Here is a 23,864-nt window from a genome sequence, read left to right as displayed (position 1 = left end):
AGTCATTATTATTATTATTATTATTTTCTTTCCAGAGGAAAAGTCAGATGATTTTGTTGCACATTTTGAGAATTTCACATTAAGTTGACGATACAAGCAGCACCAATGACATGTGCTCTGATCAATTCATTAATGGGGAGAGGAAACATGTTTTTTCTCTTAGTACTGGTATTCACTTGTCACATGTGAAAAAGTGACTGACACCTCACCCACAACTGTTTGGCACGCGTGGGCCAGCCGTCCGTTACTCACCAAGCTCATGTGTGCAGCGGTAAGCCTCACAAAGGAGACGCCTCCATAAAATATCCATGTTTTATTGTTGTGATTGTGCTAGTACTAGAATTTGAGCTCATGTTCAAAGAGTGCGAGCAGCAGGAGACAGGCCCAACCCGACAGGAGGCCAACATTCTGCAGCAGGAACGCAGTTAATGGTCGCCCGCTCCGCAAGCGACTCATCTCGGGAAGCTGGCGGGACAAAGAAAAGGAGGACGCAAACAGTGTGCAAGATGGATAAAAAGTGTGGCCGTTCCATTAGCCTCTATTAGCCTATTATTAGCTTCAGTCTTTAGGAAGCTAACATCTAACATGCTAGCTTGTTAGCTTATTGCTCACTTTAGCCAGATAGCATGTTAACTAAGAAGTTAACTAACTTATTAACCTTAGCCAGCTAACGTGTGCTAGCTTATTGCTAGCTTTAGCTAGGTAGCTTGTAGAAGCTTATTGCTAGCTTCAATCAGTTAGCATTTGGTAACATTTCTCACCATCTCCACCAGTGAAAGGTAGAGGAAAATCCCCGCCGTTACTGCAAAGATCCACTGCTGCACCTGCGCCTGAGCCGAGACGAACAGTCCAATGTAGAGGCCCGCGAAGGCCGTCAAGGCGCTGATAAAATTCATGACCACGGCCGTCTTCACGGGGAGTCCGGAGCTCAACAGCACCGCGAAATCCCCTTAAAAAATAGACAAATAAGTAACACATCCTTGTCTTTGGATGAGTGGAGCAAGTCCTCACCCATTTCATGGGGGATCTCGTGGCACAAGATGGCGACTGTGGTCGCCATGCCCGTCTCTGGCGACGAAGAGAAGGCGGCGCCCACCACCAGGCCATCAGCAAAGTTGTGGAGACTATCACCGACGATGACCATCACAGCCAGCAGAGGAACGCCGCTGTCTGGGGAAACCACCACCACCATGTGGGCACGATAATGACTTCACCACAGTACTGGACCACATTTAGCTTACTTTGTTGTGAAGGTCTCTGCTGTGTAGTTTCTGCTTCTTCATCCACTGGTCCCTGCTAGTAAAAGAACACTTTTGCTTGCCACAGCCAGGTTGCATCTCACAAACTCCGTCTCTAATCTTCAGAGATTTATCATTTAACGGCCTTCAAATGACCTCCCTCTCAAACCATCATGTCTCTACTCATTGCTTCTTATCTCTAACATAAGTTATCCTACACCTTAGCATTGAAACTATCCTGTTAAAAGCTCAAATAACGGCAAGCCTAAAGAGCCTTACCAGCTGTATGGTAGAGATGGACTTGCCCCTCGGGGACGGACCCTCGCAGTCAGCCCGCGAGTGGCTCTAAGGGCCAAGAAGAAGCAAAGCTGTGCTTGAGAATTCCAAGCGTTTTTCTCAGGAACTTACATGTCCGTGCGGAGGAACCAGGAAGAAGAAGAGCCTCTCCATGAGGAAGAAGCCGTAGATGCCGGCCACCACGCCGACTATCTTCCACAGGTAGTCCGTCTGCTCCGTGAGGTGGTCCTCGTCGTGTCCGTGGAGGCCGAGTATCTACAAAGATAAAAAAAAATAAGAATAATCCTGATTCTTAATGAATGAGAAGACAACTAAGGGCATTTGTATTGCTTGCAGGTTTATAATTACAGTAACATCACAGCTTTTCACATTACTATACGACAGCATTAAGGTAGTAGATGTTCATGGTTTAGTTGACCTGGTTTTACATGTCTGGGCCTGTTGATTGAGTGTTCATGAGGGACACACCTGCGGGATGAGGTGAAGGAGGGCATCGCCAGAGAGGGTCCCCACGGCCAGGCCCACAAAAAGCTGCAAGATGAGGGTGTAGGTCTCCTGGCAAGAGTTGAAGAAGATCAGGCAGATGCCTAGCATGGATCCCAGAGTGATGAGCAGCACCGCTGCCGTGCTGTAGCCGTACTCTACAAAGATAAATAGTAAAGATATGGTAATATATATATTTTTTTTAATCATAGAATTATCAAATAGAGAGTGGGAAACAGAAGGTCAAACGCCTCACTCTCAAAAGCAGTGGGCTGATGAGATCCTCTTGTGTTCTGCTCTGCAGAATCGCACGCATTGCCTAGCAACTGCTGGATGATGGCCGGGCACATTTGTCCAAAGTGCTCCTTAGAAATGGGCAGTTGTGGGTCCAGAGCAAAAATATACACCAGCTGATTGGCTGAAAAACAGACCTGTTTGGATTCAAAGAACGAGACAACCTTATGAGTATCTTATTGGTTCGTCTTCATGTGTTTTACCTATTAAGTGCTTTACCTGCGCCCAGTTTCCAACTTCATGGTTGCAATTCTCCAACAAATTCCCCGACTCGGTGTGCGAGCTTCGCCGCTTCCTGTCGTGAGAGTGCGGCTTCTTTCCTTCTCCGCCAACTCCGAGCTGGTGAAGCAGCACCTCCAGATCTTCAAGAAGAAGAAAAAAACTATTTGCACCCTCTGATATTGAAAGAGAAAAGTGAAAAAAGCCGAGGTTGTTGGATGATCCATCTCACCTAAGACTTGAAGTTCACTGGTGCGATTGAGGGAGTGAAAGATGAAGTTGGTAAAGAAGGCCGGCGGAGGGAGGTTCCTCTGTGCGAAACAGGGACCCTGCAGGAGGTGACTGATGATGGAAGCAGACACTTTGGGTACGGACGTCATCGTGGTACCTTCTTTCGCATTAGCGTCTTCAAGCAGATGAGTAGCGTCAACGCACTAAACATCAAAGGAATGATGATATCGCTTCAGTTTCTTCAGACCTGCTTGGGATGACAAAACCGCCACCTATTACCTGAAGATTGGAGACAGTAGAACCTTCTTGGATGGAGGAGTTGTGCTGGTTGACAATTTGAAGAATGCTCTCAAGTTCACCCAACGAGAGGACACCGTTGTCCTCCGCCGCATGGAGATCGGTGAGAGCTCGCAGGTAAAACTCGTAGCTACGGGTAGGTGAAGAAGATGACCGGCACAGATCTCGCAGGTTCAAAATGTAGTAGAGCAGAAGAGTGGAGAGGCGCTGGAAGTCATCCTCGGTCAGGTACGGCTTGCCGTCGTCCTCTAGTACGGTTAGCGCAACGTCCGGTGGCAGGCACTGGAAGAGGAAGTGGCTGGAATTACTTAGCTCATTTAAACAGAAAGTCAGTTTGAAAGATTGGTCTAAAAGTTCCCGTTCCTATCTTGGCATCTTTTACCCAGAATCAGAGGTTTAGTAATTGTGAAACTTTGTCTTTTAAAGTACAACCAAGTTCTTGTTTCTGCCTTGTCACCAGAAATGGGAGTCAGTTTCTTTCCTTTAAAGTCCAGTCTGGTCCTTATTCCTAGTTTGTCACCTTGTCCTTAGAATCAGGGGTCAATTTTTATCTTTTAGGGTACAATAGAGCCCTTGTTCCTACCTTGTCACGACTTGTCTGACTTTCAAGGTAAATTTAGTCCTTGTTCCTGTCTAGTCCGCAGAAGCAGGTGCAGTAAGACACCATTTTGTCCTTCAAAGTACAATATACGTTTGATGATGTTAATTCTTGGACTTCAATGTACAATATACGTTCGATGATGTTAATTCTTGGACTTCAATGTACAATATACGTTCGATGATGTTAATTCTTGGACTTCAATGTACAATATACGTTTGATGATGTTAATTCTTGGACTTCAATGTACAATATACGTTCGATGATGTTAATTCTTGGACTTCAATGTACAATATACGTTCGATGATGTTAATTCTTGGACTTCAATGTACATGGGGCTGAATAGGCACAGGTATGGTTCCAAGCTAAAAGCCTCATGTAAACTTTCTACATGCCTGAAAATAGACATGACCTTCCAATGTTCCAGTGAAATGAACCTTGAAAGTGTAGCCGGCGATTCTTGGAAACAGACATCGTATTTGCGTTCAAGGAGATTGTTGTCTACCCAACGTAAACAGTAACAGGGTTAGTGAAACACTCAATATCGAGAGCACGCTTCTCAAAAACAAAGGCATTCCAAAATCCTATCGACCACTCCTTTCAAGGCTCTGGATGCCATTGTCAAGCCACCTTGCACCGACGTAAAGTAGCCCTGAGTTCACGCTCAGAGTTTCACAGTGTCAAACGCAGGGATGCTCCAAAGAAAGCCACTCAACATGAATGAGCCATAAAGGTCAAGAACTTAAGCCTCACATTCCAGTCTTCACAAACAAAAAGTTCTCAGGAATTAAAAGTTGTTTTGGTGAAATGGGCCTACCTCGTCACAGACTTCCAGAGAGGCACCAATCCTCTCCGGACAGTTCACCGCCAGAAGAATCCCTGAGATCAGGATACCGACGTGGTTCTTCTGGAGATGCGCCTCTTCATCCTGACTGAACGGCAGATCCAAGACTCTGAGGACATCCCGTAAATTTGACTCTGCTTGGACTCTTCCCAGGAGACACACCAGCAACAGCAGAAAACGAGGAACTGCTAATCCACGGGAGCACATGTTGCTGTCGAGGTCTTCCTAAGATGGACCATCCAAACACGAGGAAGGGGGGGGGGGCTGGTGGTCACCCTCCGCTTGAACTAACCCTTACAGTGCAGCCAAAGCCGGGCCTCTCGGTCCACAACAAAAGGATTAGTGCAGCCAGTCAGAGAGCACGGGGGCAGGGAGACGGCGGTGGGGGGTGAGAGCATAATTAGTATTTGGAAAAAAATTACGTTTGGCATTCAAGGCAGTTAAATTGAAAACGAGGTCACTGGGAATGCTTTATGAGACGGTACATCTAGTACATCCCTAAAAATCATAACAGAAGGTTTTGTTTTGTTAGTCACTCCTAATGCTTTTTTTTTCTACACAAAAAACACTTTTGAACTTTGAACATCCTCCCACGCCAGGTCAAAACGACCGAGCAGAGCAAGGAATGTTTGTGAAGTAACTGAAACGTCGACGAATCTTACCTGCCCATAGGTGATAAAAATCTGCTTGTCAGCTGTTTGGGCAGAATTCCGGGTCCTGGAAAAAGGCTAATTATTGGAAGTAAGCTCTTGAGGATTAGTTGCCATGGAGAGAGTTGCCTGGTGGGCAAATTGGTTCAAGCTAATAATGGTGACTGAGATGACACCTGATGGAGAAATATTTACCATATCTTTTTATATCCAAGTACAGAAAGTGGGCTTGCTTGCAGTGAGTTCTTGTTTATAGTTTACAAGGGAGAAAACAATTTTAATTTTCAATCTATAATTTCTTTTATTGGATCTATTTACAATGTCAGACAGTGAAGGAAAAACAAAGCGCTTGAAGCGCTGTTGTAAGGAAAAAACAAAATAAAACAAAACAAAAAAAACTGTTGATTCTTCAAAATAAAAAAATCCATCCTATGTACACTTTTTTTTTTTTAAATCACTTCTTTTGGAGTGTTATCTAGTGCAGTTCCAGTACTTGCATAGATTATTAAAACTGAAAAATCGATTTTGCCATCAGCACAGATTAGCCCGATGGCGTCCGCCTACGCTTGTTCGTTCTGCTCGATGTTGCCAACTAGGCTCTTGGTGTCCACCAGAGCTCGGATGGGATTATTGAAGTACAACTTGTTGATGAAGGTGGACTCCCCCGTAGGGGAGGGGGCGGGCATCTTTTTCCGGAAGAGCAGGAAAGCGACCAGTCCCGCCAGGGCCAGGACCACCAGCACCACGGCTACGCTGATACCAGCGGAGCCTTTGGACACCTCTTCCACGATATGAGCTATTTTTTTTTTTTTAAATGCAGAATGTCAATATTGAATACATAGAGTTGAAAATGAGGTACTGTATGTTTTCATTACTCACCGACAGCTGGAGGCTTTTCTGTCACCGTGATAACTGGAAAAATTGGTGTGGCGTTAGTAGCTGTTGCTCTTTTTCCAACATAATACACTAAAAAGGTTCAATGTATGTGAAGAAGAGCAGAGGACCCCGGACAGAGCCCTGGGGCACGCCTGTGTTGATTGGGGATTACTGGGAGGTTAAATATTTATGTTGAATGAACTGAGTGAAGTCCATGCCCATGAGAAATGACTCTACCTTTGGGTGTTTTGCAGATGTACGAGCGGTATCTGCTGCAGCTGGTGGTCTTCCATTTCCCGCTGTCGGAATGGACGTCCACGCACGACTCGGACGACGGCATGCCCGCCTTCCAGTTGGTGTAGTCCACTGCGCTTTTGTCAATCCACGCCCACTCACCTTCCACAAAGAAGCTCCCAGACTTACGCCCGATGCGGAGCAGCCATCCGGTAAAGGCAGACGAGCGCAATTCTTACTGTCGTGGTTTTTGTACAAGCCGATCCAGAAGCTCTTGGCGCCGTCCTGCAGGAGTTCCACGTTTTGTTGGATGAAAAAACTCTCCTGGGGGTCCTCGATGCTTGCCAGGGATGCCCCTGATGAACACGTTTTTTATATATCACATCCCTCTGAAGTGTTGGTAAAAAATCCTCCCAGCATACCCATTTTCAGACATTCCACGGAGGCGTGGGCCCAGTTGTCCACAAGCGAACTGAAGAAGGCATAACAATGGCCGCGAAAGGGGATCCAGATTGTCTTCTTCTTCGGGTCTGGACAGTTTCCGGCCAGCTGAGGAGGCTCTGTGGGCGCCAAATCTACCAAAAAGAAGAAATGATTAAGAGTCATTAAGATGGCAGCAAATTACGAGTGGATGTTTTTTTTAGTTTTCGTGGACCTGGTGAGGTCTTGCAAAGTGAGTAGTACGTGTTGCTGCATGCGCCCGTCTTCCATGTTTTGTCCACATCCATGTACACGCAGGCGTAGTTGCTCTTAGGCTCGTCTTTACCCCATTTGGTGTACGACAGGAGCCAGTTGTCCACCCACTTGTAGCGACCTCCCTTTTGTTCAACGGAAACGGCAACAAGAACCTTCCATTAGAACATTTTAACCGAAAACAAGACAAATATGGCTGGTGTGGTTAAGCTAAGTAAGATCTCGTGTTTAAAAGTCGTGATTTAGTCGAAAACGTGCACGATCTCCTGCTCTCACGTCTCCCTCACCACGTTGCTGTTGAGTCCAATCCACACGGGCTCGTTGAATTTGAGGATCTGCAGCGTGACGTAGGACTGTGCCACGGGGTCCAGTATGCTGGCCAGCTCGGCGTCGTCCGCCTGGCACTGCCGGCGTGCCTCGTCCCAGCGCATCTTTTGCGTCACCAGCTTGTACGAGTCGTTGCCCAGCTTGTAGAAGGCCTTGGGCGACGTCGTGGTGGCCGCCGGCGCGATCTGGGAATCTTCGGACACGAGTCACGTTAGTCGGTTGATTGCTGACCCTGACTGGCGTTTCAAAAATAAACACCTTCCTCAAGGAAAGATTTTAATTGAAATTATAAATGTAGAAAACAATGATGATTAATTTTTACAGAATATTATATTGAGAGAATAAAAAGTTGCCCATTTTTTAGTTTAGATGTAAATGTAAAGTATTTTTTTTTTTAAGTAAAAAAAAGAAAAAAAAAGAAAAAAAAAAGGACAGCAGAATAAATTTAATACCAAATTTAAAAAAAAATTATTAAATTCTAGATTTTCAGAGTCAGTGCAATCCACTGTAACTTTAAACCATTAAAAATAAATGTGAAAATAATTCTTGCAAAATGTTTTTAAAATCAATGTAAAAGGAAGAAATAAGGTGAGCATAAAAAATTAAAAATGTGAAAAATTATCTTTCTCACAGATATTATACAAAAACAATCATTGTGACCTGAACATTTAAATTGACAAAAAAAAAAACGTTTTTAAAAAAAACCCAAAAAAAAAACAGAAAAGATTATATTAGAATATATTATTCTAGATTTTCAAAAATGGACAGTAAATGTTTAAAAAAAAAAAAGGCAATTCAAATAATATAGAAATTATTTTCAATGTATTTTTTAAGATATACTGTATATAACATTATTTATTAATATTTTATATATAGATTTTGAAAATAAATAAAAATAAATAAAGATAGCTGAAAAAGTTTAATACTAAATTATTTGGATTTAAAATTTTAACCTGGCTGCTGTGAATTTAAACCATCTAAAAAAAAAAGTTAGTTTTTCTGAAATATATATTTTTAGAAAAATAAAAACGTTAAAAATAAAGTCAGCAGAAGTTCGACACCAAATTAACCAAAACTTTTTTCCCCGAAAACCATCAACATGAGCCACTGTAATTGTATGTTTAAACCATCAAAAATGAATATTTAAGAAAAAGCAAAAAAAAAAAAACAATTCTAATTTATTGGCGGCATTACTGACCGATGTTCCTTTTACAGATGAAGCCGCGCTTTACGCCACAATCATCCACCTTCCAGAGTCCCATTTGCTTAGGAACGCTGCCCACCATCATCACACAGTCGAAAACCTGCAGAGAAGAAAAAAAAATAAATTCTAACGCTAACATATAATGGAAAACTCCATTGACATGCTTGATTGTCGCAGTATTCCTTTGAGCAATGGATATTTTATCACAACCATGTAGACAATTAATCACGGGCATATATTCTTTATCCTCTTTGAAAAAAAATGAGGAGAAACAATAAAAAATTGAAGACCTCGTCCATGAAGGAGTAGCGTCCGTCCGGCGTGGACGTAGGATGCCCTTTGGCCCAGTTGGTGTACAACACGCCTCGGCCATCCGTCCACACAAAGTGCATCTCCCAGTTGACGTCGTTCATGCCCAGCCACAGGTCATCACCGTACGTCAACATCCGCGTCGTCAGGAATGCTAGACGAACAATATTTGAGGACGTGCGGTGAGGCGCAAATTTTTGGGAAATTGAGGGCAGTCTTGTTTTAAGGGATTTAAAGTACAGGCGCAACTTTGTTTTTTTTTGTTTTTTGTCTTATCGATGAATATGGTGGGGACTAACGAAAGTTTTATCCAAGGAGCTGGCGTACCTTGCTCCCGCTCACTGACGACAGACACCAGGTTCCCTCCTTGGTTTTTGCAGTACTCCCTGGCGTCCTGCCATGATTTTTTGTCGGCGCCCACAAACTTGTAGCACTGTGCAAACCAGATAAGAAGTCACAAGAAGTAATTTGTACTTTTCCACCTTATTAATTTATTTACTAACCAATTCGTCGACATTGGCTCGGCAAAAAACGCATCCTCTAAGAGATATGTAGAGGGACTAGAGCTGGCGCTAGAATTAAGTCTATATGTGTTACTCCCCCCCCCAAAAAAAAAAAAAAAAAAGGCAGTTGTTTGTTTACATTCAAACTCGAGTGATATCATGTTCGGTGCAATCACAACGTTACGATTTTAGCATCCCTGGCCAAGAAACATTGATGATGTCGAAGTCCTCATGACTGCTCGTCGGGGAATTCAATCTGCATCTCCTGTATGCTAAATGTTTTCAAAATGTTCATATAATAGTAAACATATACTAGGGATATAACGATATCCAAACATCACGATACAATATTATCACGACATGAAGGTCATGATATGATAATTAGACGATATTGTAGGGAGGTTGGTGATAATAAAAAAAAACAACAACACAATATTGTGCTTTTGTACATTACAGCAATTAAAAAATATTACATTGTATATAAAATTCACAAGCAAATTACGTTCCCCTTCATCTGACCATTAGCGTGGATTTTAAACATAGATGGGCCAAAACATGCCGTATGAAAATTAAAGTGCAATAAAAAACTAACCGCCAGAGGGTGCTAGACGGCACAAATGGAAATCAAGCCGACTTTTTTAACAGATGTGCTGCTTTTAATATCGTGACATGACGGCGACGATATCTTGTGGGTGTTTTAATATCACGATATTGCAGTTATCGTTACATCCCTAAGATATACCCCACTAAAGTTCCTTATGAAGATCAATTATTTGTACTGATATGACTATTTAAATTATTGTCAGTTGTAAACATTGAAACAGTAATAGTCTAAGTGTCACAAAAAATATGTACAGCACTTTGTTAAAATCGTCTACAAATCAAGTTGACTTTTCCCAGAATACCTTGCCTTGGAATGCCAGCCACTCGGGCGCGCAGCCTCCCTTGGGCTCGGCGGTGGGCATCACGGTGGCGTTGACGAACACGCTGCTTCTTTTGCATATGGACGGCAGCTCGATGCCGCAGTTGATGTCGTTCCAGAAGCCTTCGGAAGATGCGCACGCAGGGATTGATGTTTAAGAAATTAACCATTGCAGAAAAAGAAAAAAAAAAAAAGATTTCTAACCTTTTTAAACCTCAACTTTAGGTAAACCGTGTGCTGAGCTTACCCATACTCTTGTATATGGTCACGCAATTTTCGTCATTGTTGGCAAAGTTGGGCTCATTTTGTTCCCACGCCGTGTATGTCACCGGGGTTTCATCCAACCAGCTGGAAGGACAATGAGAAAAAGTTTAAGTGACAGTTTGGAGCTAAAATTAACATCAAAATTATCACTTATGTTGTTGTTTTTTTTTCTCCCACTGAAATACAGAATGTAACTTTTGTGCAAAATGTATTTGAAATTACCTAAATGATTGGTCTAGATTGACAATGAGGCCTATGTAGTACTGATTCTCGGAGCCCTTGATGATCTGTTTCCACAGGAACCTCCTCTCGCTCTCCCCCGTGATGACGGCCAGCTCCGCAAAGTTCTTTTTGCAGAAGGTCCGCGCGGCCTCCATGGGTTGCTGGTCCATGTTGATGAAGTACTGCGAGTCGTTGTAGAGCAGCCAGCCGTCCTCGGTGGTGTTGAACGCTGCTCAGTGAGGAGAATCGGCAGAGCAACAATTTAGGAATGTCGCCAAAACTGCAGTTGTTGCTTTAGCATTCCCACATATGTTTATGATTTTTATCCTCTTTTTTTATCCTCTTTTTTTTTCCTTCAATTTTCCTATCGTCTGATTCCACATTACTTACAGTATTTGTACAATTTAACATTAAATATCAACTTTTCCCCATTCATTTTCAATGGAACAGACAGTCTAACACTGAGCCAGCTCTGGTTTTGACCCTGTATTGCTTTGCTTTATGCTGTTATGAAAATAATTGTATTATTTTAAGATTATGATTTTTTTAAATATGTAATTTTGTAAAATACATCTTAATTTCCGAGAAAATATGCAACTTTAACCTTTTAAAATTAAGATTATTTTTTTTTTGCCGAAAAATGTACATTTGAGAAAATAATGTAACTATTTTTTTAAACATTATGCTTTCATTTATGAGAACATTTTCATCGTAATACTTGCAAGATTATGACAATTTTTCTCCCAAATATAATTTTTTGTCTTACTTGGCATGATGATGACGGGCTCGGGTTTGGGAGTCACTCCTGCAAACAAAAAGGACAACTTTTAGCCATTTATGGACATGAGGGGTGGGACTAGAAGAATTTTGTTACGTATATGTGCATATCGTTACCTTTGCGTAGCTGGCAGAGCCAATCATTGTAGACCTCGCAGTGTCGGTCATTCCAGTGTCGTCCGTAGTAGGATTGAACTTCTGTGCAGTGCTCGGCATCGTTGTAGTTGTTGGGCTCCCCGTAGCCCCAGTTCTCATAGCCGTACTACAGCACAGAGTTTTATCATTGTTATCTGTAGTATTAATACTAATAACAATGATGATCATTTGTGAGTTCAACAAAAAAAAGTATGAGGACCACATTTTTACTTGACTTTTTTTGTTTTAAAAATGTAAAAATAGTTCTCAAATTTATATAACTTTATTATGGTAAGATAAATACACACTTATACAAAAAAAAAAAACTGAAAATGTGTTGCTTTATTTGCAAAGGATTCCAGTGTTTTCGTCTAACACATATGACTTTATTTTTAATGCAATTTTGTTTCCAGAAGAAAATGAACTTTTTACTTTTTTCACAAAATTACTACTTTAAAAATTTTTTTAAAAAGAAATCTGGAAAATATGTCTATTTTTGAAGGATTAAGATTTTCTTTCCCAAAATTATGTATACAATTTTTTTTCTGATTGAAAATTTATGTTTTTTCTTATGATTTTTTTTTTTTTTTTTTTTTACTCAAATAAATAAAACTTTTTTTTTCATTAAAATTTTAAAACTTTTTTCCTGATAATTTTATCTCAAATGTATAAACCTCACTTTTACCTCAAATCTTTTATTCTAGAAGATGGACTTTTTTCTCAAAAATGTACAAGCCCCAACAATGAACAACTTTTTTCCCATTGTTAAGATTACAACCTAACTGTTAAGATTGAAGATTAGATTTTTCAAAATGATGTTTTTTTTCTCCCCCTTCAGTGGCCCAGAACACTTTTTGGTTCAAAAAGCAGCATTAACAAAAAGTGGGATACCCACAGGCGATCCGTCAGTCCAGACGAAACCTTCATTGGTGCTGAGTAGGCTGAGTCCGATCCAGGCTGCGTCTGACGAATGAAACCTTAACGGCAGCAAAACTCCTTAACGCACACGCACACTACGCTGACTGTGTGCGTGTGTGCGTGCGTGCGTGCACGTACTGCGCATTGCTGAGGTCCTGAGCTCCGTGTATGCTCATCAGGTCTCCACCGATGGCCCTGCAAAAATCCTTTGCTTCGAGCCACGTCTTCTTCAGGTCGTTGCTCTTTTTGTAGAGCTGCAAACCAGGGTTGGAATAATTTGGAATTTTTCATTAGAGGATTGTTATTTTTTATGGTTTGACTTTTTTCGAAAATGCTTCGTCGTAAATGAGTTGTTACTCGTTTTAGTATAAACGCTCTCACCTTGAAGCAGACGTTCCTGTTGGCCACGGGCGTCCATCCGGAGGCGCAGCTGAGGGCGGGCGTGACGGGCGGCACGGTGGTCACTTGGGCTCCCTCCGCCGGTTTCTTGCAGATGAATTTCTCCTTGCCCTCGCAGCTGACCACGTCCCACAGGCCGGCCGACGTCCCCGTCGCCAGGGCCACGCAGCCCGCCTTGCGGTCTGCGGTTCAAAGTTTAGTCGAGTTGAACGACATGTTAATGTGAAAGGTCAGTCGAGAAATACCGAGAAGATGAACCAAATGACTATTAACTGTTTTGTTTTGTTTTTTTCATAAAAAAAAAAACTATCATTCTGTACTTTGCATGCACACATTTAAATGCATGAACAATAAAAAATGTAATTATTTCAAATTTATTGTCTACTTTAAAGGGATACTTTACTTATTTAGCCATTTTTGGCAGTCAAACATTAATATTTTGCCTATAATAAATTTGATATTTGCATTATTTTTCATGTACAATTAGTACCTGTAAAAACACATTTTGCAACTTGCTGTCGACTGAAAATGACATCACAAGGGCTCAGGTAACCAATCACAGCTCACCTGTTTTCTAGCTTTGGTCATGTGACATTCACAAACTGAGCTGTGATTGGTTACCTGAGCCCTTGTGATGTCATTTTCAGTCGATAGCAAGTTGCAAAATGTGTTTTTAAAGGTATAAATTGTACGTGAAAAATAATGAAAGTATGAAATTAATTGTAGACAAAATATTAATGCTTGACTGCCAAAAATGGCTAAATAAGTAAAGTATCCCTTTAAAAAAATATCTACCGGTATATATAAATGTTTTTTAAAAATGAATGAACAGCATTGTTTTAGTTAAATTCTTTTGTTTAATTTAATTAAATAATATCCATCCATCCATTTTCTTGACCACTTATTCCTCACAAGGGTAATTAAATCATAAATATTTAAATTAGATGAAATTTTATACTTGACAATGTAATCAGTGAGAAGACTATTTTTTTTGGTTATTTTACTGATTGTCATCGAATGTATTAAAAAATGTTTAAAAAATCTTGTATCTGGCCTGCTGATGATTTATGCACGTCATTATTTACAGCAATATCATTTCGTAATCTCAATTCTAAAACATTCATGAAAAATGACTTTTTTAATTACATTTTGGATTTAAAAGATCGGAAAAATATTTTTTACAAATATTTAATTTAAAAAAATGTTCATAAAATATATATTTTTTAATTAATTCAATTTCAACGTATTTCTTAATACAAGCTAATAAGTAAAACTTGTGCAATTTAAAACTAATTAATTTTAATTCATTTAATTTCAATGTATTTTTTTTAATACAAGCTAATAAGTAAAACTTATGCAATTTAAAACTATTTTAACAATGCCATTTTTTCATTTTTTTTAATCATAACAATGCACAGTATATATATATTTTTTTCTTTTTTTTTTAAATCAGTTTAACTTACACAAAAAAAAAAAATTACAATTGGAGTCCCGTACCTGGCATGCCCACGTTGAAATGAGTGAAGGAAACTTTCCTCCGGCTGGTCCAAGTGAACGTGTGCGTGTCTTCTTTTTTGAAGAGTCCCGTCCAGAAGTATTTCTCCGGCCTCAGGCCCACCAGGCTGGTCAGGAAGGCGTTCTCGTACCTTTTGGAAAAAGAAATAACGTCAGTGAAGCACTATACGAGGAAGTGGTGCGAAATCATACCTGTCGGCCACATCTACGAGGTTTCCTCCATCTTTGGAGCACGTCTGCTTCGCCTCGTCAAATGTTTTCTTCTCAGATGCGATGGTGTAACAGTACGAGCCGTACCTGAGTGAACCCTAAAAAATTAACAACTATTGTGGATTTTGTTGAAAAACCGAGCATTTGAGATTTCGGCGCATCCTCACGAGCTTGCATCCTTGGTTGCTTTCACTGTGCGTTCCTTCCGCCGCTTTTGAGGAGGCTTTCTTCTTACAAATGTATCCGTACGCCTTCTCGCACATTTGGTCGGCCCACCTGCCATTCTGAAAGGACAAACAGACCATTTAAATTGTTTGAATTGTGTTTTTGTCCAAGGTAACATGCATGCTCATTTAAAACAATGCTCCCTCCCCCACACCTTTCCCCGGATGAGTACGCAGTCCTCCTGGAGGTTGGTGGCGTGGGTGGGCTCGTCCATCATCCACTGGGTGAAGGTGACCTGCGAGCGGTCGGACCACTCGAACAGCATCTGGCTCCTCTGGTCGTTCAGGCCGATCCACAGGACGTCCGTCGCCACTGAAAATCATTATTTTTTTGCTACTTTCGAATGGTTTTGGACTCGTTGAAGCCGCCGACGAGGCCCGAGCGTCTTACGGTATCCCGACTGGGCGATGATGAAGCTCTGCTCTTCGATGTTGCGAATGCTGGCCAGGTCGGCGTCGTCCCGGCGGCAGGCGGTCAAAGCGTCCTTCCACATTTTCTTGCTTCTCTCAATGAAGTAACAGTTGCCGCCGTAAGGGACCCAGTGGTTGGGGCAGAAGCTGGGCTGGTTAACTGCAAGCCAAAGGATATGCGTCTTGAGAATTTGTCTACATGTCTACTCGGGCTGGGTATTGCCGCCAACCTCACGATACAATACGTATCACGATACAGGGGTCACGATACGATACGTATTGCAATACATATGTATCCCAATACTTGATCTATTACATCAATTTACTTGCATTTTATAATAACAGTCATATGTAGACCGAAAGGATATGTTTGTTATGCTGACTGACAAATATATTTTTGTTGGCAGCTCTTGTGGTTTACCACCAAGCGGCATGCCTGGTCTAAATGTGTATGCACTGCAGAGCAAGGAGCAGCTTTCACAGACACACCCGGAAAATGTATTAATATGCATGAGCCGATATGAGCAAAAATATCAAAGTATTAAAATTACAGCTCTAAAATGTGCTTATTTGAAATATTTGGTGAAATAAAAACCGCATTTTTTCATGCAACACATTCTATTTCATTTTTAAACAAAATATACGAAAATTGGTACATTAAGACACGTGGCATGTTAAGTTTGTAAGTAGATAAATATTGATATTCTTCCTCTGCTTTCATTTTTCTTAGCAAGACACAGTGTCCAATCACTGATGAGCTATTTTTGCATTAATTGAAGGCAATTAACTTCAAAGACGCTGCTGTTTTTTATTTTTTAGGTACAATGCAAGCTGCAAAGGCAAACGAGCAATATCGATTCTGATGCCTGCGTATCGATACGTGTATTGTAATGAGGCCCACAACGATATATTGCCATATCGATTTTTTGAGCACACCCCTAACGTCTACCAAATTTCAGGCAGCACAGTGAAACTGGCTCTGGGGACTGAATTTTGGGAACACTAAAATGTCTGCTTCGAACCAAAATAGCGGATTTCCATGGGGTGTTTTTCACTTTTTTTGTGGGTCTACTCATTGTATGCATGTCTAGCAAATTTCATGCCACTCAATGAAAATGGCATTGAAGTCTGAATTTTTCAAAAAGCCCTTGAGGGCTCGACCAAGACCTCAGAACTGCAAAATGGCCGACTTCCTGCATGTTTTTCACACACGGGTTCTTACTGGGCGGGGGAGGAAGACTAGTGGAGTTCCCTTTGCGGCAAATGTATCCCAGCTTCTTGTCGCAGGTGCTGGTCTCCCATTTGGAGGCCTTGCCTGCATTTAAGGTGGCGCAGTTCATTCCCGGATCGGATGAGGGATGACCTGTTGGGAAACATCGATGACATCATACATTTTTACATTTGAAATCCAATTTGACCCGCAACATAAGAGTTTAAACTTCTATGCTGTAAAAGTGACTGTTCATTGCATTGCGGGTGAAAAAGTGAACATGACTCAGCAGAAATGATGTCATCGAGATCATTGCTCTGACCTCGTACACATATCGACCCGTTTTTCCAAGACATTGCTGCCTAAACTGTCCTCAAGTTCTGGAATGACAAATATCGAATGAGTTGCCTTGACTGACCTGGTGCCCAGTTTAAATATCGGAAGGGGTTCCCGTTGCTCCACTGCCATCCCCCCTCGAAGTCCAAACTGTTGAGTCCGATCCACAAGGCGCTTCCCAACGTGCTCGTCAGTCCTGCGTGGTGTCGACAAGTTCTGTCAGCATGTGACCGGTCCACATGCGGGGTCTGTTTTGGTGGTACCTGAAATGTAGGACTGCTCGTGGAGCTCCACGATGCTGAGGAGATCTGCGCCCTGCTGCTGACAGCTCTTGCGGGCCTGGTGCCAAGACAGCACCGACTGGGCGTTGCGCTGGTACTGGACCCCCGTCACCGGGTCCGCGTCCCAGCCAGACGACACTGCGGTTCAAATGACACATTTTATGTATCTACGTAACATGTACAGGGCCAGTAATTTAATTTATTTTAGTTTTATTAACACAAATTTTCAAAGTTAAAAAAATGGTGGGAAAAAAATGTTAGGATTAACTCAACAAGTTGTCTGCATTTTTTTTTTTTTTTTTTTTACTTTAAGATGGGTCAATTTGACCTACAATGTAGCAAGATGGTTCAACACTGAAATGGGAAACCCTCTGATTACATCACGGGTCAAATTGACCCATTTGAAAGTGAAACCTTTCTGTTGTCTTGAAGGTAATGTTGTTGGTCAAACTGACCCATTGAAGTTAAACTTGATTCTAGGTCATTTTGACCTGCAACGTAGCAAGAGAGTTAAACTTCCAAAAGTGCCATTTTGAATTGCAAACTGGAGGGTTAAACTTCAATATGGGTCAATTTGACCCGCAAGATAACAACAGGGTTAAACTTGATTATAGCTCATTTTGACCTGTAACATAGCAAGAGAGTTAAAACTTCCAAAAGGGTCATTTTGAATGGCAAACAGCATGGTGAAACTTGAATATGGGTCAATTTGACCCGCAATATTACAACAGGGTTAAACTTGAATATAGGTCATTTTGACCCACAATGTAGCAAGAGAGTTAAACTTATAAAAGGGCCATTCTGAATTACAATCTGGAGGGTTAAACTTGACTATGGGTCAATTTGACCCGCAACATAAACATTGCCTGTACAGTTGATAAAAGCTTTATGATGGTAGCACTAAAAATTGTGTATTTCCTTGAAGAAACTGGAATTAGAAGTTAAAGAATACATAAAAAAATATATACAAAACTGAAATAATAATATAAAGCCTCCACACGTTTGAACGTATGTCTCTATAATGGTTTGTGTGCTTATTTTAAAAGTGTGAAATGCGACACTCAGCAATGATCGGGTCAAATTGACCCAGCGCGTGGACAAGCATGCAAAAGTGTTAAAGTACACGGGAAAAACTGATTAACTCCTCTGTAATTTGTTTACGCTTATTAAGCACAAATTTCATCGAGAATTTGTTTTTACTGTACAATGGGTCAATTTGACCCGGAACATAACAAGAGTGTTAAAATGCACATGTGCTGATTTGCAGTCATTTTGCAGACGTTGCGGAGGGGATGAGAGGACTGTGGGAAGAGGAAAACAAAGACTGCTGACAAGTCAGGACGGGGATGCATGTTGTTCTGCCATGGGGGTCATAAACCTCAATTGTTAGCACCGACCTCTTCCAAGGCAGAAAACGAGAAAAAAACATTGCATTTGGAGTCCAGGACATTTTCTTATACTGTAATATCTGATGTTTTGCGCCTACCTTTAGTGGGACAGAAGCCCCACTTCTTCTCGCTGTTGTAGTTGGCCTTGGTGGCGCACCACAGCTGCCCGTCGGTGCGGCCCGCCTTGGTGCACTCCGAGTACCACTGCTCGCTGAATTTGAACGGAAACAGGCAAGGGGTGCCGAAGGAGTTGCCGCCGATGGTGAAAATCTCTGCGGAGACAACAAATATGCCTTATATGATGATATAATATGGCATGAACACTTTTTTTTTTTTTGGTCATTCTTCGCAAAGGATAAAGAATATGTGTGCATGTGTTGTTGCACAATGGGTCCAATAGGGATCAGGAAGTGTTATGCTTTGTCTTTCAGAATAAGAGCATCATACAGGAAGTGATATGTTAGCTGTGGACATGCTGCTAACTTCACAGCATTCTTTATATTTTTGTGGGTGTGGCCTATTTGGTTGATTATTATATATTATATGTTTGGGTGCAGTTAGAGATAGATATTCCTTTTTCATGGAATAAATGTAAATTAAAAAAAATAAATTAAGTTTTCATTTTCATTTTTGCCGACCCTGGGAACTCTCTGCACCTTCTGTTTTTGTTGAAATGAAAATCAAGATAAGTAAAAATTTAATACTTAACATATTTTGAAATTTTGGAATACTTTATTTTGTGTATAAAACAATTGTTTGTTTTTATTGAACTTTTGAAAACATGCTACTATCCCTGGGAGATCGCAGAACTTGTTAGATTTTAAAAAAGATGTCTATTGACTAAGATTTACATTTTTTTTTTTTTTATGAACCCTAGAAGTTGCTCAATAAACATATGCTTAAAAATCCCCCCCCCAAAAAAATTAAGAGCTGGAGTATTTTCTCCAAATTTTGATGCTAATATTTTCCCTTTTTAGTGAAAAGTGAATATCGGCTCCAAATATCTGCATCCATGACTACTAATAATCGAATATCGGTATTGACCCCCGAAAAAAACATATCGGTCTGTTTCAAGCACGCGCACACATTTTTTTTTTTTAAAAACAACAACAACAAAAAACACATTAGTATATAAGTTACGATTTCTGTCAACACAATCAACTATAAAACTATTAAAGATGGTGAAGGCAAGCTATGCTGGTTCAAAAAGTGTACACACCCCTCTTCAAAGAGCAGGTTTTTGTGGCATACAAAAATGACAGATTAGTGAACCTAAAACCTGTACGAGTGAATTGAATTTTTATTTTTATTTTATTTTTTTAATTACCTTGATAGCCTTTGGAGCACAGGTCCAAGTGCGTCCCGTAGATCTTCCATCGGCTCCACACTCCCGAGCCCTTGTAGATCATCAAGTTCTTCTCGTTGCGGTTCCCCCAGTTGAGGTGCAGGTCTCGGTCCCGCAGTCCGAACAGGGTCTCGTTTTTGCACTGCCACTGCTGCAGCTCGCTGGCCTCGTCGCACTGGAACAGCAGCACCTTGACCCAGTCCTTGATCTCCACGGCGCCCAGGCACAGGTTGAGAGACAGGCTGAGCAGGCGGTTGGCCGAGGCCCAGCGGAACTGCTGCTCTTTGGCGCGGGGCTCGCACCAGGACAGCGTGAGGGACGAGGCGTGGATGACCTTCACGCACTTGTTGTGGTCCTGGTTGAAGATCAGGAAGGAGCTGCTGTCTAAAGCACAGAAACAAAAAAAAGAAAACACAGCTTTTACGTGACGCTACTAGTGCACTTGTATACATTGCTTGTCTTACTAGTGAAGTCTTGTCCAATACTGAATTTCTGTGCACTAGTAGAACAAGGGTCTTACTAGTAACTTTGCTTCCACTACTGCGTGACATTTCTGTGCACTAGTAGAAAGACTGCCTTACGAGTGTAAAAAAAAATAATAATAATCCCACTATTGTATGGCATTTCTATGCACTAGTAGAACAAGGATCTTACTAGTAACTTTGCTTCCACTACTGCATGACATTTCTGTGCACTAGTAGAAAGACTGCCTTACGAGTGTAAAAAAATAAAAATAAAAATCCCACTACTGTATGACATTTCTATGCACTAGTAGAACAAGGATCTTACTAGTAACTTTGCTTCCACTACTGCATGACATTTCTGTGCACTAGTAGAAAGACTGCCTTACGAGTGTAAAAAAAAAAAAAAAAAAAATCCCACTATTGTATGGCATTTCTATGCACTAGTAGAAGAAGGATCTTACTAGTAACTTTGCTTCCACTACTGCATGACATTTCTGTGCACTAGTAGAAAGACTGCCTTACGAGTGTTAAAAAAAAAATAAAAATCCCACTACTGTATGACATTTCTATGCACTAGTAGAAGAAGGATCTTACTAGTAACTTTGCTTCCACTACTGCATGACATTTCTGTGCACTAGTAGAAAGACTGCCTTACGAATGTAAAAAAAAAAAAAAAAAAATCCCACTATTGTATGGCATTTCTATGCACTAGTAGAACAAGGATCTTACTAGTAACTTTGCTTCCACTACTGCATGACATTTCTGTGCACTAGTAGAAAGACTGCCTTACGAGTGTTAAAAAAAAAAATAAAATCCCACTACTGTATGACATTTCTATGCACTAGTAGAAGAAGGATCTTACTAGTAACTTTGCTTCCACTACTGCATGACATTTCTGTGCACTAGTAGAAAGACTGCCTTACGAGTGTATTAAAAAAAAAAAACACACACTACTGTATGACATTTCTATGCACTAGTAGAACAAGGATCTTACTAGTAACTTTGCTTCCACTACTGCATGACATTTCTGTGCACTAGTAGAAAGACTGCCTTACGAGTGTAAAAAAAAAAAAAAAAAAACACTACTGTATGACATTTCTATGCACTAGTAGAACAAGGGTCTTACTAGTAACTTTGCTTCCACTACTGCGTGACATTTCTGTGCACTAGTAGGACTATGACCTACTAGTGGAATTTTTACACACTAGTAGAACAAATGTCTTACTCCTGACATTTGTTTCCACTGCAGCATGAGATTTCTGTGCACTAGTAGAACGAGGGTCTTACTAGTGAAATTTCTACGCACTAGTAGAACAAATGTCTTACTCCTGACATTTCTTTTTCCACTATAGCATGAGCTTTCTGTGCACTAGAATGACTGAATTATTAGTATAATTTTTCACACTATTATATGACATTTCTGTGCACTAGTAATACATCTTACTACTAGTGACATTTCTATGCAGTAGTTGAACAAGTGTCGTACGACTGACATTTGTTTCCATCGGTGTATGATATTTCTGTCCACTAGTAGAATGACAGTCTTGCATATTTTTTTCTACTACTGTATGACAGTGCTGTGCACTAGTACAACTATGCTGCACTAGTATGACTCCGCCATACTATTGATTTTTTCCTTCACTGCTGTATGAAATTTCTACGCACTAGTAGAACAAATCTTTTACTTCTTATGACATTTGTTTCCACTCCTGCCTTCAAGTACTGGGTGCCATTTCTGTGTACTAGTAAAACAACCATGTCTTACTAGTGTAATTTTTTCCACGAATGTCTTGACATTTTTGTGAACTAGTAGAAAAACAGCCTTCCTACTTACTAGTGATGTTTTTTCCACTACTCACTTCTATTGCTGCTTGACATTTCTGTGCACTAGTAGAACAACTGACTTGCTAGTGTAATTTTTTCAACTATTGTATGACATTGTTGTGCACTAGTATGACTATGTATTACTAGTGGCATTTCTAAGGCACTAGTAGAACAGGTTTGTGTTACTAGTGACATTAGTTCCACTACTGTATAACATTTCTGTACACTAGTAGAACTGTCTTACTAGTAACATATCTTTCCATAACTGTATGAAACTTCTGCACACAAGTAGAAAAGCTGTCTTACTAGTTAAGCCTTTTCAACTATTTTAAATGGAACAATGGTGCACTAGTCGAGCAACTGTCTTACTAGTGTTGTTGTTTTTTCCATACTGCACTAGTAGTTATCGCTTCAATTTAAGGCCACAGCATCAGGAAATTAAATAATCAAAGTCAAGAAAATCGATTTGATTCATTATACTCAAGTATTTGTACTTAGTTACTTGTCAAGCCCGAACACAAACTTCCAGTTTTGCATGCAAGAAGCAAAAAGTGGCGACAGCACGTACCGACATCAGCCGCCACGGCAGGCAGCATGCAGAGCAGCAGCGCGGCGAAGCGAGGCCACATGATGACGACGGTGGTTGTCGGCAGGGCGTCCAGCGGCGAAGTGGCGAGGTGAGCGGCCGCCACCGCCACGACGCCTCTTCCTTGGACATCCTGTCACATGGCGCTCGCTCAGAGAGAGGGAGGCCGAGCCAGGAAGCCAGCAGGGACGCACTACGAGAGGGGAGAAACACTCGCACTCGGAAATTATCGAGGGCCAATCACCGCATTTGATTGAGAAACTCCCAATACGGCAGGTTGTTGCTCAGTCAAAACAATCACGGGTCAATTTGACCCGGTGCGTGTTTAATGGTCCAGGTGAGTCAGATATGAAATAAATCTCAAATCTCATTATTAATCCAACTTGCAAATATGTTGCTTTGTTTCAATGGTCCAAAAACCTGTTTATGGGTCAACCTGACCCGCTGCCTTCATACCCCCAAAACGATTTGTTAAAAACATTTTTACAGGTCATTTCCGAAATGAAGAGTCACAATTTAAATCAATCTTATTGTTAATGCATTTTGCAATACAGATATAACCTCTTTTGTTTGCTCCTTCATTCCACTAAGACAGGGGTGGCGACATCCGGTCCTCGAGGGCCGCAGTCCTGCAGGTTTTGGATATTCCCCTTCTTCAACACAGCTGATTCATGATCTGCTCATCAGTAAACTCTGCAGAAGCCTGATAACGAGGCTGTTAATTGATATCAGCTGCACTTCGAATAGGGAAATCTATAACACCTGCAGGACTCCGGCCCTCGAGGACTGCAGTTTGCCACCCCTGCACTAAGATGTACACGGGTCAATGTGACCCGCTGCATGTTTTATATTCTACCGAAAAAAATTGTTACGTAGTCAATCACCATTTTAGTTCACTCACTTTTTTCTCCTATTTTATAAATGCTAGTAATAAAATACTGTATGGGTCAATTTGACCCAGAATGCGTTTAACCATTCAAAATAAAACTATATGAAAAAAATAAAGATAATAAATTGAGTTAATATTTGGTCCACTCACTTGTTTTTTGTAAATATTGGAAATTCACACCTGACATTTTACGGGTCAATTTGACCCGCAATGTAACAATATTGCTCTCCGTGCTCCGCAAGAGGAT

At 40.9% G+C, this 23,864-nt stretch overlaps 2 protein-coding genes and 1 long non-coding RNA gene across 4 annotated transcripts; 1 reads left to right on the top strand and 2 right to left on the bottom strand.

Moving 5' to 3' along the window:
* Positions 1 to 52: 52 nt before the first annotated feature.
* LOC144009482 (zinc transporter ZIP12-like) lies at positions 53 to 4,759 on the bottom strand. Of its 2 annotated transcripts, none has more exons than XM_077509244.1 (12): positions 4,475 to 4,759; positions 3,042 to 3,341; positions 2,764 to 2,965; positions 2,532 to 2,674; positions 2,275 to 2,449; positions 2,004 to 2,176; positions 1,647 to 1,790; positions 1,518 to 1,583; positions 1,242 to 1,293; positions 1,012 to 1,170; positions 762 to 949; positions 53 to 465 (listed from the first exon to the last, which is right to left on the bottom strand). In XM_077509244.1, the coding sequence occupies exons 1-12, from the start codon at positions 4,706 to 4,708 to the stop codon at positions 337 to 339; spliced, it is 1,965 nt and encodes a 654-aa protein (XP_077365370.1). In that variant the 5' UTR covers positions 4,709 to 4,759; the 3' UTR covers positions 53 to 336. The 2 variants fall into 2 exon arrangements, with proteins under 2 accessions (XP_077365370.1, XP_077365369.1); XM_077509243.1 differs by having other exon boundaries at positions 55 to 465; positions 1,242 to 1,296; positions 4,475 to 4,758.
* Positions 174 to 11,282, top strand: LOC144009489 (uncharacterized). Its single transcript, XR_013280943.1, has 3 exons — positions 174 to 271; positions 6,282 to 6,934; positions 10,783 to 11,282. It is a non-coding gene; the product is annotated as an uncharacterized LOC144009489 (long non-coding RNA).
* On the bottom strand, positions 5,337 to 23,430 carry mrc1a (mannose receptor, C type 1a). Its single transcript, XM_077509232.1, has 29 exons — positions 22,711 to 23,430; positions 19,837 to 20,238; positions 18,608 to 18,781; positions 17,104 to 17,259; positions 16,923 to 17,036; positions 16,517 to 16,657; positions 15,275 to 15,454; positions 15,039 to 15,196; positions 14,827 to 14,943; positions 14,642 to 14,757; positions 14,432 to 14,580; positions 12,917 to 13,116; positions 12,674 to 12,789; positions 12,513 to 12,594; positions 11,600 to 11,744; positions 11,472 to 11,510; positions 10,706 to 10,934; positions 10,467 to 10,567; positions 10,203 to 10,342; positions 9,122 to 9,227; positions 8,776 to 8,948; positions 8,480 to 8,585; positions 7,242 to 7,474; positions 6,917 to 7,079; positions 6,684 to 6,836; positions 6,501 to 6,617; positions 6,265 to 6,423; positions 6,031 to 6,063; positions 5,337 to 5,947 (listed from the first exon to the last, which is right to left on the bottom strand). The coding sequence occupies exons 1-29, from the start codon at positions 22,769 to 22,771 to the stop codon at positions 5,712 to 5,714; spliced, it is 4,299 nt and encodes a 1,432-aa protein (XP_077365358.1). The 5' UTR covers positions 22,772 to 23,430; the 3' UTR covers positions 5,337 to 5,711.
* Positions 23,431 to 23,864: the final 434 nt, after the last annotated feature.

This window comes from Festucalex cinctus, chromosome 20, assembly GCF_051991245.1.
Source record: "Festucalex cinctus isolate MCC-2025b chromosome 20, RoL_Fcin_1.0, whole genome shotgun sequence".
In the NCBI taxonomy this organism is placed as follows: domain Eukaryota; kingdom Metazoa; phylum Chordata; class Actinopteri; order Syngnathiformes; family Syngnathidae; genus Festucalex; species Festucalex cinctus.
This window is presented reverse-complemented; position numbering and strand designations above follow the sequence as displayed.

Coding starts and splice junctions, on each gene's coding strand:
- mrc1a (XM_077509232.1), bottom strand. CDS start 22,771: ATGTGGCCTCGCTTCGCCGCGCTGCTGCTCTGCATGCTGCCTGCCGTG. Junction 12,595..12,673: donor CAGGACCTCAGCAATGCGCA/GTACGTGCACGC, acceptor GCTGCCGTTAAG/GTTTCATTCGTCAGACGCAG. Junction 6,064..6,264: donor CATCTGCAAAACACCCAAAG/GTAGAGTCATTT, acceptor CAATTTTTCCAG/TTATCACGGTGACAGAAAAG.
- LOC144009482 (XM_077509243.1), bottom strand. CDS start 4,708: ATGTGCTCCCGTGGATTAGCAGTTCCTCGTTTTCTGCTGTTGCTGGTG. Junction 2,966..3,041: donor CTACTGTCTCCAATCTTCAG/GTAATAGGTGGC, acceptor TTTGATGTTTAG/TGCGTTGACGCTACTCATCT. Junction 1,297..1,517: donor CCATCTCTACCATACAGCTG/GTAAGGCTCTTT, acceptor TTCTTTTACTAG/CAGGGACCAGTGGATGAAGA.